The sequence below is a fragment of the Sinocyclocheilus grahami genome, unplaced genomic scaffold, assembly GCF_001515645.1.
Source record: "Sinocyclocheilus grahami isolate Dianchi unplaced genomic scaffold, SAMN03320097.WGS_v1.1 scaffold1104.1, whole genome shotgun sequence".
Lineage (NCBI taxonomy): Eukaryota > Metazoa > Chordata > Actinopteri > Cypriniformes > Cyprinidae > Sinocyclocheilus > Sinocyclocheilus grahami.
Window position 1 is genome coordinate 267453 of NW_015506283.1, and position 12791 is coordinate 280243.

Below are 12791 nucleotides of genomic sequence, written 5' to 3' on the forward strand. Positions count from 1 at the left end.
CATTTTGGCAAATTGTTAGCTAATTCATATGAATTCGTACAATTTGTTCATCTCAAATTGCCATCTTGTAAAATAGTATTCCAGTAAGATCAGGTTTGAAAGAACCTTACTGTATTCTGTACAACAACGTAACTGCTTAACTACTAGTTAAATGTATCGCGGGATAAATTAATTAGCTAGTTATGACAGTTTCTCGAAACCGTAGTAACACAGCCGGCATTCAAACCACATTCCCTAACAAGAAATTATACTTCCACCCAAAGGTCAAGAGCTGTAGTTTGCCGTTTGCGAATGCTTGTTGGAACTATGGTCTCTGGAAACAGTTGAACAAATCGTTGAAATTTGTTGGTAATGCCGGAAAGAAATATTTTTTTTTACAATTGCCACATAGAGCGCTATAACAGACATTACTGTGTGTTTATAGCTAGCTAACTGAATTAATTTACCAATTTAATGGCATAGACATTTGAAGGTAACTCTATTGGGCTTGCAATGCATTGGCCAAGTATTTACAGTAAAGCCCTATTTGAATGGGATTAGTATTACCATGGTGACCTCTAGTCATTTGTAATAATTGCGGAGGTTGTCTGTGATCTTAATCCCGTGCAAATCGGCGATGTCAGTAAATTGTAAAAAAAAAAAAAGAACAAATTGTTAAAAAATTAAAAATTCCCCCGCAAACGACCTACCATATTTCGCCGAACACCGAGGTCCTGTGCGAATTAGGGCTGTCAAAAAATGGCTGAAAAAGTAAATTTGAATTTTGTACTTAAATATTATTAAAATTCGAATTATATTAGGGTGAAGAAAAGCTTTTGGCTTCACTCCTGAGGACACAAGAAGGCGCATCGAGCAAATTATTACTAAAGCACGTTTATTCAGTCATTTGTAATAATTGCGGAGGTTGTCTGTGATCTTAATCCCGTGCAAATCGGCGATGTCAGTAAATTGTAAAAAAAAAAAAAAGTACAAATTGTTAAAAAATTAAAAATTCCCCCGCAAACGACCTACCATATTTCGCCGAACACCGAGGTCCTGTGCGAATTAGGGCTGTCAAAAAATGGCTGAAAAAGTAAATTTGAATTTTGTACTTAAATATTATTAAAATTCGAATTATATTAGGGTGAAGAAAAGCTTTTGGCTTCTCTCCTGAGGACACAAGAAGGCGCATCGAGCAAATTATTACTAAAGCACGTTTATTCAAAGCATAAAATAACATGACTATCTGTGGAAAAAAGTGCATAATGTTTAAAAGAATGTTTATAAAACAATTATAATTAATTAAGTTGTTTAAACAACTATAAACAAAACAGCATCATGTATGTATGCATAGTTTAATACAAAGGACCGAAAGCCAATCACACAGAGTACATTTTTCATTTAAAAACATGAGATGCAGTGGGGTGGGAAACCCCCCCCCCGCCATAAAGTCTCGAGATATGTTTTTTCAAAGTTAAACTTGCATTAATTTTACATGGCTTTCTAAACATGCGGCTCTTTTGTGCAAGACGCGAGTGCAGCAGTGATAGATGTCCCTCTAGAAAATGCGTGAAATATGCGTTCTGTGTAAATGGTTTTAGTTTTAGTTTTAATCAAAACAAAACGTAAACAAGATCTTCTCTGCATTGATGTTCTCTTTTTCCACAATATTTTTAATGAACAACACAGCAGCACCGCATCTAGTGGGTTCAACTGGATAGGCTGACATAAATATTATAATGCAGTGTGACATCTACATCGTCATCGCATCTCGTGCACCGTTGATAAGGCTGTCTGACGCACACCTAAAATTCGAATGCACTGTTTTTGCATTCGAATGTGGATTTTTATTTTAAATTTGAAGAATATTCAAAATTCTAACTTTTTTTTGACAGACCTAATGCGAATCGGCATCTCTGTGATTTGGCGGGTCATATATCATTTTCCCAAGGTTTTTGCTTCCTGTGTGCCTTTTTATTCATCTTTTGCAAAGAATGGAAGCTGCGTTGGAGTGTTCTAAAAGTATTTTGGGTGCTGGCTCATATCGCTATACACCATACAACTATACAATTTGCAGAAAGAGAAAGCTGAAAACCATTAGAAGAGCGAAAACAAAAAGAATGATTAGGCTAGATGGAGATGGATGACATGTATAGCAGCATGCGGTAATGAACATTCTTCTGTTTATGATATATCATACAGCTAGACCTATAACAACAGAACATTTCCAAGCAATAGCCTTTCCAAAATAGTGCACAATCAAGTGAGGGGGTTCACATCACAATTCGAGGTTAATGTGTTACAAATAAATCAAGCGTAAAGCTTGAGCTTTTAGATTTTAACCTGGTGAAATGTAAATGACACAGGGAACAAAACTATATTTGTTCCTTTTCTTTATCCATCTAACCAGACCATAGAACGGAACTCTCAACCAACTCTGGCTACATCAGACTACACGATTACCTTTGCATATGTATATATGTGAGTGTGTATGCATTGACTCTTCAAACATTCAATGAAAGGTTGTCTAAGGTTGTGTAACCCAAGCAGAATATTCCTGGGTAAATGAGTGACCACAGCGAGTGCACATGAGACAGAAATGGGATGTGAGGATTTCCCCGCCTTAATTTTCTGTTTGCCATCCTTGAACAGTCAACAAAACTATCACATTATCTGTCTTGTATTGCCCTGCATGATTAAAAGCCTGATTAAAGTGTTGGCTTTGCACTGATTAGTTTTGAGTTTCAGGGCTTCTATACTGTTTTACTAAGGATTTCATTTAAATAACCTAATAAACAGGTACAAACAAGCTTGATTTCTTACGTAATGCCACAGGAAGAACAAGCACGTGACATCAAATTTCCAGTCCGTTCTAAAAAGAAAACACTCTGTTTTCATCCCTTTTCACTAGTTCTGTTGCAGCTTTCCACAGACAGGTCACAAATTGGCTTCATATTGCTTAAAAAAAGAAGTATCTTCTTATCTATCTATTTATTAAGAGAACTATTATATATGTTACATAAACTATTATATCCTGTTAAATTTAACCTAGCATGAAACATAGCTATAGTAAACAATGTCTGTAACTTGTATCTTGACATTCTCCACTGTATCAAACTATTAAAATCTAGAATTATGTTAAATATTTACATAATATATTGAATTGATATTCAAGTCAATATATTCGATATATTCACAGCAATGTACAATTACGGTAATAACTAATTTTAATAAAAAAAAAAAAGAATAATAATTATATCTGTGCCAGCCCTGTTACTGCAAAAATTTCCCCTTGGCCTATACTAACTAACTAACTAACTAAATAAAATAGACATGAAAATTAACATCAATAAATTATTTGGGCACTTTCAACAACATGAAGTACCACAGTAAAATAAAAACATCATTAACTGATGCAATGATATTTAAATAAATTATAGCAACGACTTTACTCATCAAGATCCACAATTCAACCCTGTTATCTTGCTTGTTTTTGTATGAAAAAATATTTTAATTATATATTTTTTTAACTACAAAGCTAATTTGGAACTAATCTAGATTTGTTTTATTATTATTATTTTAAGTTTAATGTGCACTGCTAGAAAATAAAACCAAACAAATCATTCCAGACTTCCACTCTAAATGCATAACGGTCAACACAACTTTTAAAAACTACCAAATAAATCACAATTATTTTTTGTGGTTATCTTCTGCATGTACATTTACAGATGTTGTACATAAAGCTTAAATTGTTTCAAACTCTGACATATTTTAAAATCCTGTCAGGATGAGTATGTCTCTTGTGTATTTGAAAAATGGGGGAGTATTTTTGCAGCATCAGCTGTGCTCGATCTGGAAAGTGCAAATTAAGTTGGCTTGACCTGCACATTCAGGAAATGTCCATACTGGCTGACTGCCTGCTCACAGGTCTCACTGCACACATGTGAGGTTATGGACAGGAAGCTGGTCATAGGTGACTGTGATGTTGTTCGACTGCTGCCCTATAAGGCTCAAGCAGGAGCAAAAAAGATGACAACTAATGAAAACAAGGACCCAAAACATCCACATATGTCTGCTCCCATGAGCTCATTGGCACAAAACATCAACAATTATACATGGAAAGAATCAGTTGCTTTTGGAATTGAGATATTTACAGTGGGGAAAAAAAGTATTTAGTCAGCCACCAATTGTGCAAGTTCTGTGTGCTGTTTTTTGAATGCTAAAATATGTTTTTTCTTTAAAGACATCTAAGTCATTCACAGTTTAAGCCTTGACATTTTCCTTAGGAAATTTATCTGTTTAGTTGTTTTTACAATTATGTTGGTGGTGGGAAAAAACAGAATGGATTTCCTAGTAGTAGCACATTTTTAAAAGCAAACCACAAGCTATCTAACACAAGATATCTCTATGGAGTAGGGCCTAAATAAAAGCACTTTTCTATTTAAACTAGATACGTTATGCAGTATGTGGGGAAACCGAGGGATGGGAAAAAAGCCAAATAAGGGACCAAGTGACGGAAGAAAGATATACTGTACATATCTTTGGCTTTTCAGAATAGCCGTGGTGGAAATTGTTGTGTCTCACTCTTCAACAAGGCATTTAACGTGCACAGATGCCTCTCATGCTTAAAGGGATACTCCACCCCAAAATAAAAATGTTGTCATTAATCACTGACCCCCATGTCATTCCAAACCCGTAAAAGCTTCGTTCGTCTTCGGAACACAATTTAAGATATTTTGGATGAAAACCGGGAGGCTTGTGACTGCCCCATTGGCTGCCAAGTAAATTACACTGTCAAGGTCCAGAAAAGTGTGAAAGACATCATCAAAATAGTCCATCTGCCATCAGTGGTTCAACCGTAGCTTTATGAAGTGACGAGAATACTTTTTGTACACGAAGAAAACTAAAATAAGGACTTTATTCAACAATTCATCTCTCCGCATCACCGTAGCGCCATTTTGGAGAATAACAACTGAACGCAAGCAGCGTACGCTATTCTGTGTCAGCTGCGACACAAAGATATGTTTTCTACATGTATTTACGCTTTGATTTGAATGAAAACAGCGCATCCGTGCAGCGCGGCTGACACAGAAGATCATACGCTGCTTGCGTTCAGTTGTTATTCTCCAAAATGGCGCTACAGTGATGCGAAGAGACACAGAGGAGACGAATTGTTGAATAAAGTTGTTATTTTTGTTTTCTTCGCGTACAAAAAGTATTCTCGTCGCTTCATAACGTTACGGTTGAACCACTGATGGCAGATGGACTATTTTGACGATGTCTTTCATACTTTTCTGGACCTTGACAGTGTAATTTACTTGGCAGCCAAGGGGACAGTCAGGTAAGTGATGGTTTTCATCCAAAATATCTTAAATTGGATTCCGAAGACGAACAAAGCTTTTAGGGGTTTGGAACGACATGGGGGTAAGTGATTAATGACAAAATTTTCATTTTGGGGTGGAGTATCCCTTTAAGTAAACATTAAAGCATCTATCTAAAGACGTTCACTAATGCCATCATCTTTGTATACGCAACCACCAAACCCAGTGTGCACGTGAGTCTGCTAACTCATCAATTCACGTGACAGATGGTTTGTAGGGTTGGTTCTACTCAGCTGGCTAATAAATAATCATGAGCAGACTTAAAAAAAATTCAGTGGGTTCCAACAGAAGGTGGAGCTCTTGATTTAATCTAGTTCACCCATTTTTTCCCCCTGAAAATCTGGAACTATTATACCCAGTCAGGCTACCCACAAGGATGTAAAGGTTAAATACACAGTACATATTGAAATTTTACTTTCATATACATACTATGTCAAAGGTTTGGAATAATTAAGGTCATCAAGGTCATCAATGTTAAGGTCAGCATTTATTTGATAAATACAGTTAAAAACTGTAATATTGTGTGAAACAGTATTACAGTTTAAAATGACTGCTTATATATATATATATCACTTTTATTCCTGTGATGCAAAATTCAATTTTCAGCATCATTACTCACATGATCCTTCAGAAAACATTCAGATATGCTGATTTGGTGCTCAAGAAACACTTTTTATTATATCAATGTTGTGATGCTTAATATTTTTTTTGGAAACTATGAAACACTGCCATTGAAGAGTTTGGTGTATGTAAAATTAAAACAAAAAAAGAGAGAAATAAGCAGCAAAATTGTTTTCAATAATGATAATAACAAGAACCAATAATACTGATATAACCGAGCACCAAATCAGCATATTAGAATGATTTCTTAAGGATCATATGACGTTGAAAGTTGGAGTAATGGCACAGGAATAAATTACATTTAAAAAAAATAAATAAATAATATATATATATATATATATATATATATATATATAGTGAGCATTTGAGACTTTTTTTCAATTCAGTTTCAATTTTAGACTGTTTTATACATATTATGAATATCATGAATATACATTGATATCATGATATACACTTTCAAATGCTTAATATTCTAAGCTGCTTTGCTGTTTTACTTATGACCTTGTGCAGAAGGCAGAAGGCAGCCAAACTGGCTGTTTTACATCTCATGACTATGGTACAGTGACATTTTAACCAAAGGAAAGTTTCTGATTCAGTTGCTCCATAACAGATGTTTGCCACACTATCTTACAGACTAAAAATAATATGAAAATAGGTCAAATAAGTGATAAGCTACACGTGCCATAACCAAACAGAGATACATTCATCTGCAACGTAAACCTCAGACCAATTCGACAAACTCAGAGAGTAATTCGACAATGACAAAGCAGCCCGTTGTTAAGACCAGGGGCTTAAAATATTAATGCTGTGACCGGTGGTATTGAATATACCAGTGGTGGAATCTTACATAACTGCTCAAAACCTATGTAAAGCCCTTACAAACATGTCGTCAAATACTTTCAGCTGTATCACAGAAGTATGACAAGTGTTTAGTGCCATGTAAAAGAAAAAAAAACACCTCTTTAAGAATGAAGTCACAGCATTAAAAGAATAAAGTTTTAATGTTTTGATGATGTCATTATAGGTCTTTAATGAGTATAAATTCAGAGTAACGTCATGAAGTATCAAGCATAAGCTTGTACTATGATGAGATATAACCTTTAATAGTTTAAGAACAAGCTCAAAATTACAAGGATGAACGTGTAGAATTGCAGTATGAGAATAAATCCTATTCCTATAGTGTTAATCATTCTTTTTCTCATAACACTGTATGTTGTTTAATTTCTAAGTACTTTATTGACGATATAAAATTACTTCAGTCTCCTAATTTTCGGGCATTATTCTTCTAACAATACAACTTTATTTTCATAATGTTATGTTTATTCTCATTTTAGCTTTTTCAATGTGGCACTAAAACAGCATCATACAGGAGAAGGCTCATCTCAGTGAAGCTTTCTGAATGTGCTCTCTGTTCCACACATAGATTCGTATGTCAATTGCAAAACTGATGTGTCATTTAGTAAGTAAGTGGAAAGTGCACTGACCTGACAAGTACACAAACGGCTAAAACTTTATAAATAAATCATATATTCATATATTCATATATGTAATTTATAGATATGGATTGAACATATTCAGCATAAACATGCTGACATATCCACAACCATAAATGGCCCTTGATTAAAGATGTTCCCAATGGGCAGCATCAAATCTATTCAACGTCAAATTAGGATAACAACAGATGAATGAATCCAGGAGTCTCTGAACTCAAGATAAATGAAGTGTTTTAGAAAGCAACAGTGTAACAGGTAGAGACTGGTACTATATCAACAACCAACCGTAGCCTGGAAAAACAAAAAATGACTAAGGTTACCAAATCACATGTCTTTCTAGCCAGTAAAAACACACAACTTCGGGCCTCATCAGATGTGGTTTTACAAACAAGAGATACTGTCATTGACGTAATGATAATTAAACAGTTGCCATGACTTTGGACTCACAAACAAAGACAAATGATGGATTGTCTTCCATTAACTGAAAGTTTAAATCTAAGGGCCTTTGACCGTTACTTCATTTCACTTCAAAAGGATTTAAAGACTGCTACTGTTTTTATGATGCTAAGCCAGCCACCAAAACATTGATGTCGTTCCCCATGGAGAGGAAAGCCACTGATACACAGTCTAAAGACATTTTTCAAAGCAATTCCGAGATATAGTACAAGCTTGAACAAACACTGTGATATCTGCAGGCTGAACCTTTGGGCTTTTGTGGTGAGTGTGATATTGTAAGAAACTGGAAATGAGGCTTATGTCAACACAAGCAACTTCTTAAGGCCTGAACATACTCCACGCAAGCACACTTCTAATTACGGCAGTTCGATTTCACACATTGTGTCCTGAAACGTGTTAAGTAATTCAAAACGCTGTATGTGTTGCAAACTCAGCTTTGCCACAAGGGGCGCTATAGTATATCACATATTACAGTAGGGTGACCATACGTGCCATTTTCCCAGGACGCATCCTGGCCAGGATTTCTATATTGCCTAAAATATCTAGGTTTTGGCTTTGTTTGTGTGTGCAGACCGATCGGTGTATGACATCAAAATACCATACAGATGGTTCCTTATGCTTTCAAAATGCTCTCGAGGTATTTTGATGTCATACACCGATCGGTCTACACACACAAACAAAGCCAAAACCTAGATATGTTAGGCAATATAGAAATCCTGGTCAGGACGCGTCCTGGGAAAATGGCACGTATGGTCACCCTAAGTTAGCTAAAATGCTGACATGTTTATAGCTAGTAAATTTGAATAATAACAAATTCAGTTTAATGTTGCAGACACCTAAAGAAAACTCTATGGCCCCCAAGCAACGGGTCTGCATGTTTGCAATACATCGACCAAGATACATGGCCATGATAAATGTCAAAAAAAAAAAAACATGGTTGCAAGTGGGACCTGTTTGTTTAACTCAGTTTGACAGATTAACAAACTCATGTGATCTGAACTGGATTGTTCAAATGCCTACCAAGATAAAACACTCAAGATCAGATCTGTGACTATTTTAAAACACAGTACCATTCACATTTACTGTAAACAAAACAATACACTTCCTTCCTCTTTCATCAATAAAAGTCAAACAAATCAATTCTCAGATTGTCCAGGTCAACGAAACCATTTCCATGTGGATCCAGCACCTGTTTTAGCACATATAACGTTTTCTCTCTGACAGGCTTTCATACGCAAACACGATGCCTTCATAGAAATTTGACAGAAGAATAAAGAGAGGTGGAGTAAATGACATCAAGCCTAAATGCTGAGCAAACTGAGCTGCAGGTCAAAGTCTGTCAGCTCCAGTAACCAGAGCTCTTGAGGCCAGAACAATGTAACATGAGCGTACAGACAGCCTCTGTTTTTCAACTGAGCCTTTTCCAACCACAAAAAAAGAAGCATTCGGTATGTCCTTTCAATTTGGTCACAAAAGGGTGTGTTTAATGAAGAAGATAATACCATTTTCAAGATATTATCCCACACAGACTTTAACTGCACTGACTACTTAAAGGGACAGTTCACTCATTCTGTCATCCTTTACTCACCTTCATTCTTTCTTGGGTGGAATCTATGGAAGCCCGTTTCCGCCACTGAATAAAAATAAAAGAGGTAATTGCGACTTTTTATCTCACAATTCTGACTTTTTTTCTCAGAATTGCATGATACAAACTTGCAATTTTGACTTTTTTTCTCAGAACTGCTTGATATAAACTCGCAATTGTGAGTTAAAAAGTCATAATTGTGCGATATAAACTTGCAATTCTGAGAAATAAAGTCAGAATTGCGTGATATAAAGTCGCAATTGCGAGACATAAAGTCACAATTCTGAGAAATAAAGTCACAACTGCGAGATATAAACTCGCAATTCTGACTTTTTTTCTCAGAATTGCGAACATATCAGTCCCCCCCCCCCCCTCAAAATTGGACTTTAACTCTCAATTGCGAGTTTATATAAAAGTCAGAATTGTGAGATATAAACTCGCAATTGTGAGAAAAAAAGTCAGAATTGCGAGAAAAAAATGTGAGTTTATATCACACAATTCAGAGAAACAAAGTCAGAATTCTGACTTTATATCTCGCAATTCTGACTTTATAACTCGCAATTGCTAGTTTATATCACAATTCTGAGAAAAAAAGTCAGAATTCTGACTTTATATCTCGCAATTATGACTTTATAACTCGCAATTGCGAGTTTATATCTCACAATTCTGTGAAAAAAAAGAATTGTGAGATAAAAAGTCACAATTACCTTTTTAAAATGTTTTATTCAGTGGTGGAAACGGGCTTCCATAGGAATCAGTATTGTTATCAATGGTCATTAAAACTATTAAAATAGTTTCAGTTAATTAAAATAAATGTGAAACAAAATAAGATAAAAAAAACTTAATAAACGTTGCATTGGCAACTAAAATAGGTTTAAGTACTAAAATTACTAAAGATAAAACTGAAATAAAAGGTAAATAGAAATATTCAAAATAAAAACTAATATTATTACAAAAGACTATTACTTAACTCAAATATCATTAAACATTATAATAGTATATAATAGTGATACTACAATTTGTCCATAAAATGGAAGTCAATGGGGTCCAAACTACAGTATTATAGACTTTCACTGTACAAAAACATTACTGAAAATTTCTTCTTTTGTTTCACAGAAGAAACAAACATATACAGGGTTTAAATTATATATGGATGAGAACATGATGACAAAACTTTTCTAACTATACTATACCTTTAACATACAATCAAAGGCATTTGCCCAAGCAAATAAGGAGTTTGACTGGCAATAGAAATGTGACCTAAACTTTGACTACAATATACGATTTTCAGATCTAGCCCCACTTCAGCTCAAGAGACCTCAATGGAATAATGTGTTCAGGAAAAAAAAATCTCAGATTTGCATATCAATAAAACATGCCTATTAATTATAAACATAATAGGCCTTACAGACGTACTGTAATATAAGATATAGTAACCTGGGCCCACATTTGTGACTTTGATCACAACAACAAAACATATAGAACATTTTTTAAAGTAAAAGCTATATGCGAGTGTATAATGATATATTCTATATCAAGACATAAAGAGTCCATGTTTATAAACACAACAAGACCATAAAGCCTAACTACAACATAAAAAAGTCAGTAAAATAAGATAAATTAGTTAAATAGATGTGTGCATGGCTTCGTACACAATATATTCAAATTAGTGCACAAGAATGAAACAAATAAATATACTGGATGACAATAAAAATGACATCCTAAAGCCTATAATAAAGTATATGGATATAATGACCTGGGACAGTTTAATAACAATCAAAAGAGTCAAATAAAAAGACACTAGATAGTCTTATATTTACATAGCTATTAATCATTTCAAGTACAATATAAACACAATAAGGCCTTAGCCATACTGTAACATAACATACAGTAACAGTTTGGACCCACTTCTTAATCAATAGAAGTCAGACATGATCAGATGGAGAAATAAAAGAAAATCTATATCTAAAATCTATGTAATCAATAACCCATATAATCTTATATGACTGTAAAACAGTTGATAATTTATTAATAACAGTTTAAATTCTACATCAGGGAACCATGTTTATCAACACAATAACGCCCTACAGCCTGATTTAGGATTAAACATAGGGTAAAAATAAAAGAAATGCCACATGCATGCATGCATATAATCGTATATTTATTAAACACTAGGCGTTTACGTAAACACAATGAGCTCGTGCAGAACATAAAGCCCCGATGATGGTGTGAACATTGTAGCAGGTACATAAGAGGCGGACCCATACGGAGCATCAGTGAGACTTTATAGGCTCTTCTATATACTACATCAAATGTATAAATGTATAATCTTATACCTGACAGCCACGCGCACTGAGCTCTCATCTTGTCCCGAAGACATGTTCCCGGTCAGGACACACGGGATATATATAGCTGAATTTCCTTTTCTTTATCGCCTTAAGAAGCAGACACACAAACAGATCGTCCCTCCCGAGGTCTATTCTGCCATTATAAAGCTTAAATGATCCAAACGGGTGACAGGAAAATAATGCAAATATGAACTAAAACATCTGGTGTTCGGCGCAGCGCGTTACATGTTTAATGAGCTGAATGGAGAGTGAGTGCGCTCACACACACACACACACACACACACACAATCATCTTCTGTCCTGAAGAGCGACTCTCTCCTGAATATGACATCACCATGCCCCGCACTCATCTTGCACGCCAGACCACGCCCTCCTCTCTACACCAAAACCACAAACAATGACAGGATAGGTGGGTTGCGTGGGACATGTAAATTAGCCAGAACAATGTATAAAACGTTATATACAGTGTTGGGGGTAACGCATTAAAAGTAACGCGAGTTACGTTATCAGATTACTTTTTTTCTAGTAACTAGTAAAGTAACGCATTACTTTTTAATTCACAAGAAAATATCTGAGTTACCTTTTCAAATAAGTAACGCCCGTTACTTTTTTTCCCCATTTATTGATTGAAAGCTCTCCTGTCCCCTTGTTGCGAGAAATCGGGTGTAAGATGTTACTTTAGTTCTAGAATAAATGTGAACATGCATTAATGCATCTCACTCACTCACTCACTCACAAAATAAAAATCTGATTTAGTTTTCCTCAAAATGAATAAAAAACAGTTAAAAGCAACTCAGAATATGACTCAAAGCTGCAATAATTAAATATGTTAAATAATGCAAATATCCTTTATGTATTTAATCCCATTTTATTAACCAATTTGCTACTGACCTTCAGTGATTTTTTCTTCTTTTTTTATTGCTGAAGT

At 34.9% G+C, this 12791-nt stretch overlaps 1 protein-coding gene across 1 annotated transcript in view; it reads right to left on the reverse strand.

Annotated features, from left to right (window-relative positions):
• The window catches only part of LOC107566843 (kinesin-like protein KIF21A), a 58921-nt gene extending 46781 nt beyond the window's left edge, over positions 1 to 12140 (reverse strand). Inside the window, exon 1 of the mRNA XM_016252401.1 lies at positions 11852 to 12140. Within this exon, the coding sequence (XP_016107887.1) occupies positions 11852 to 11895 (44 nt within the window). The 5' untranslated portion in view covers positions 11896 to 12140. The remainder of the gene's footprint in view (positions 1 to 11851) is intronic.
• Positions 12141 to 12791: the final 651 nt, after the last annotated feature.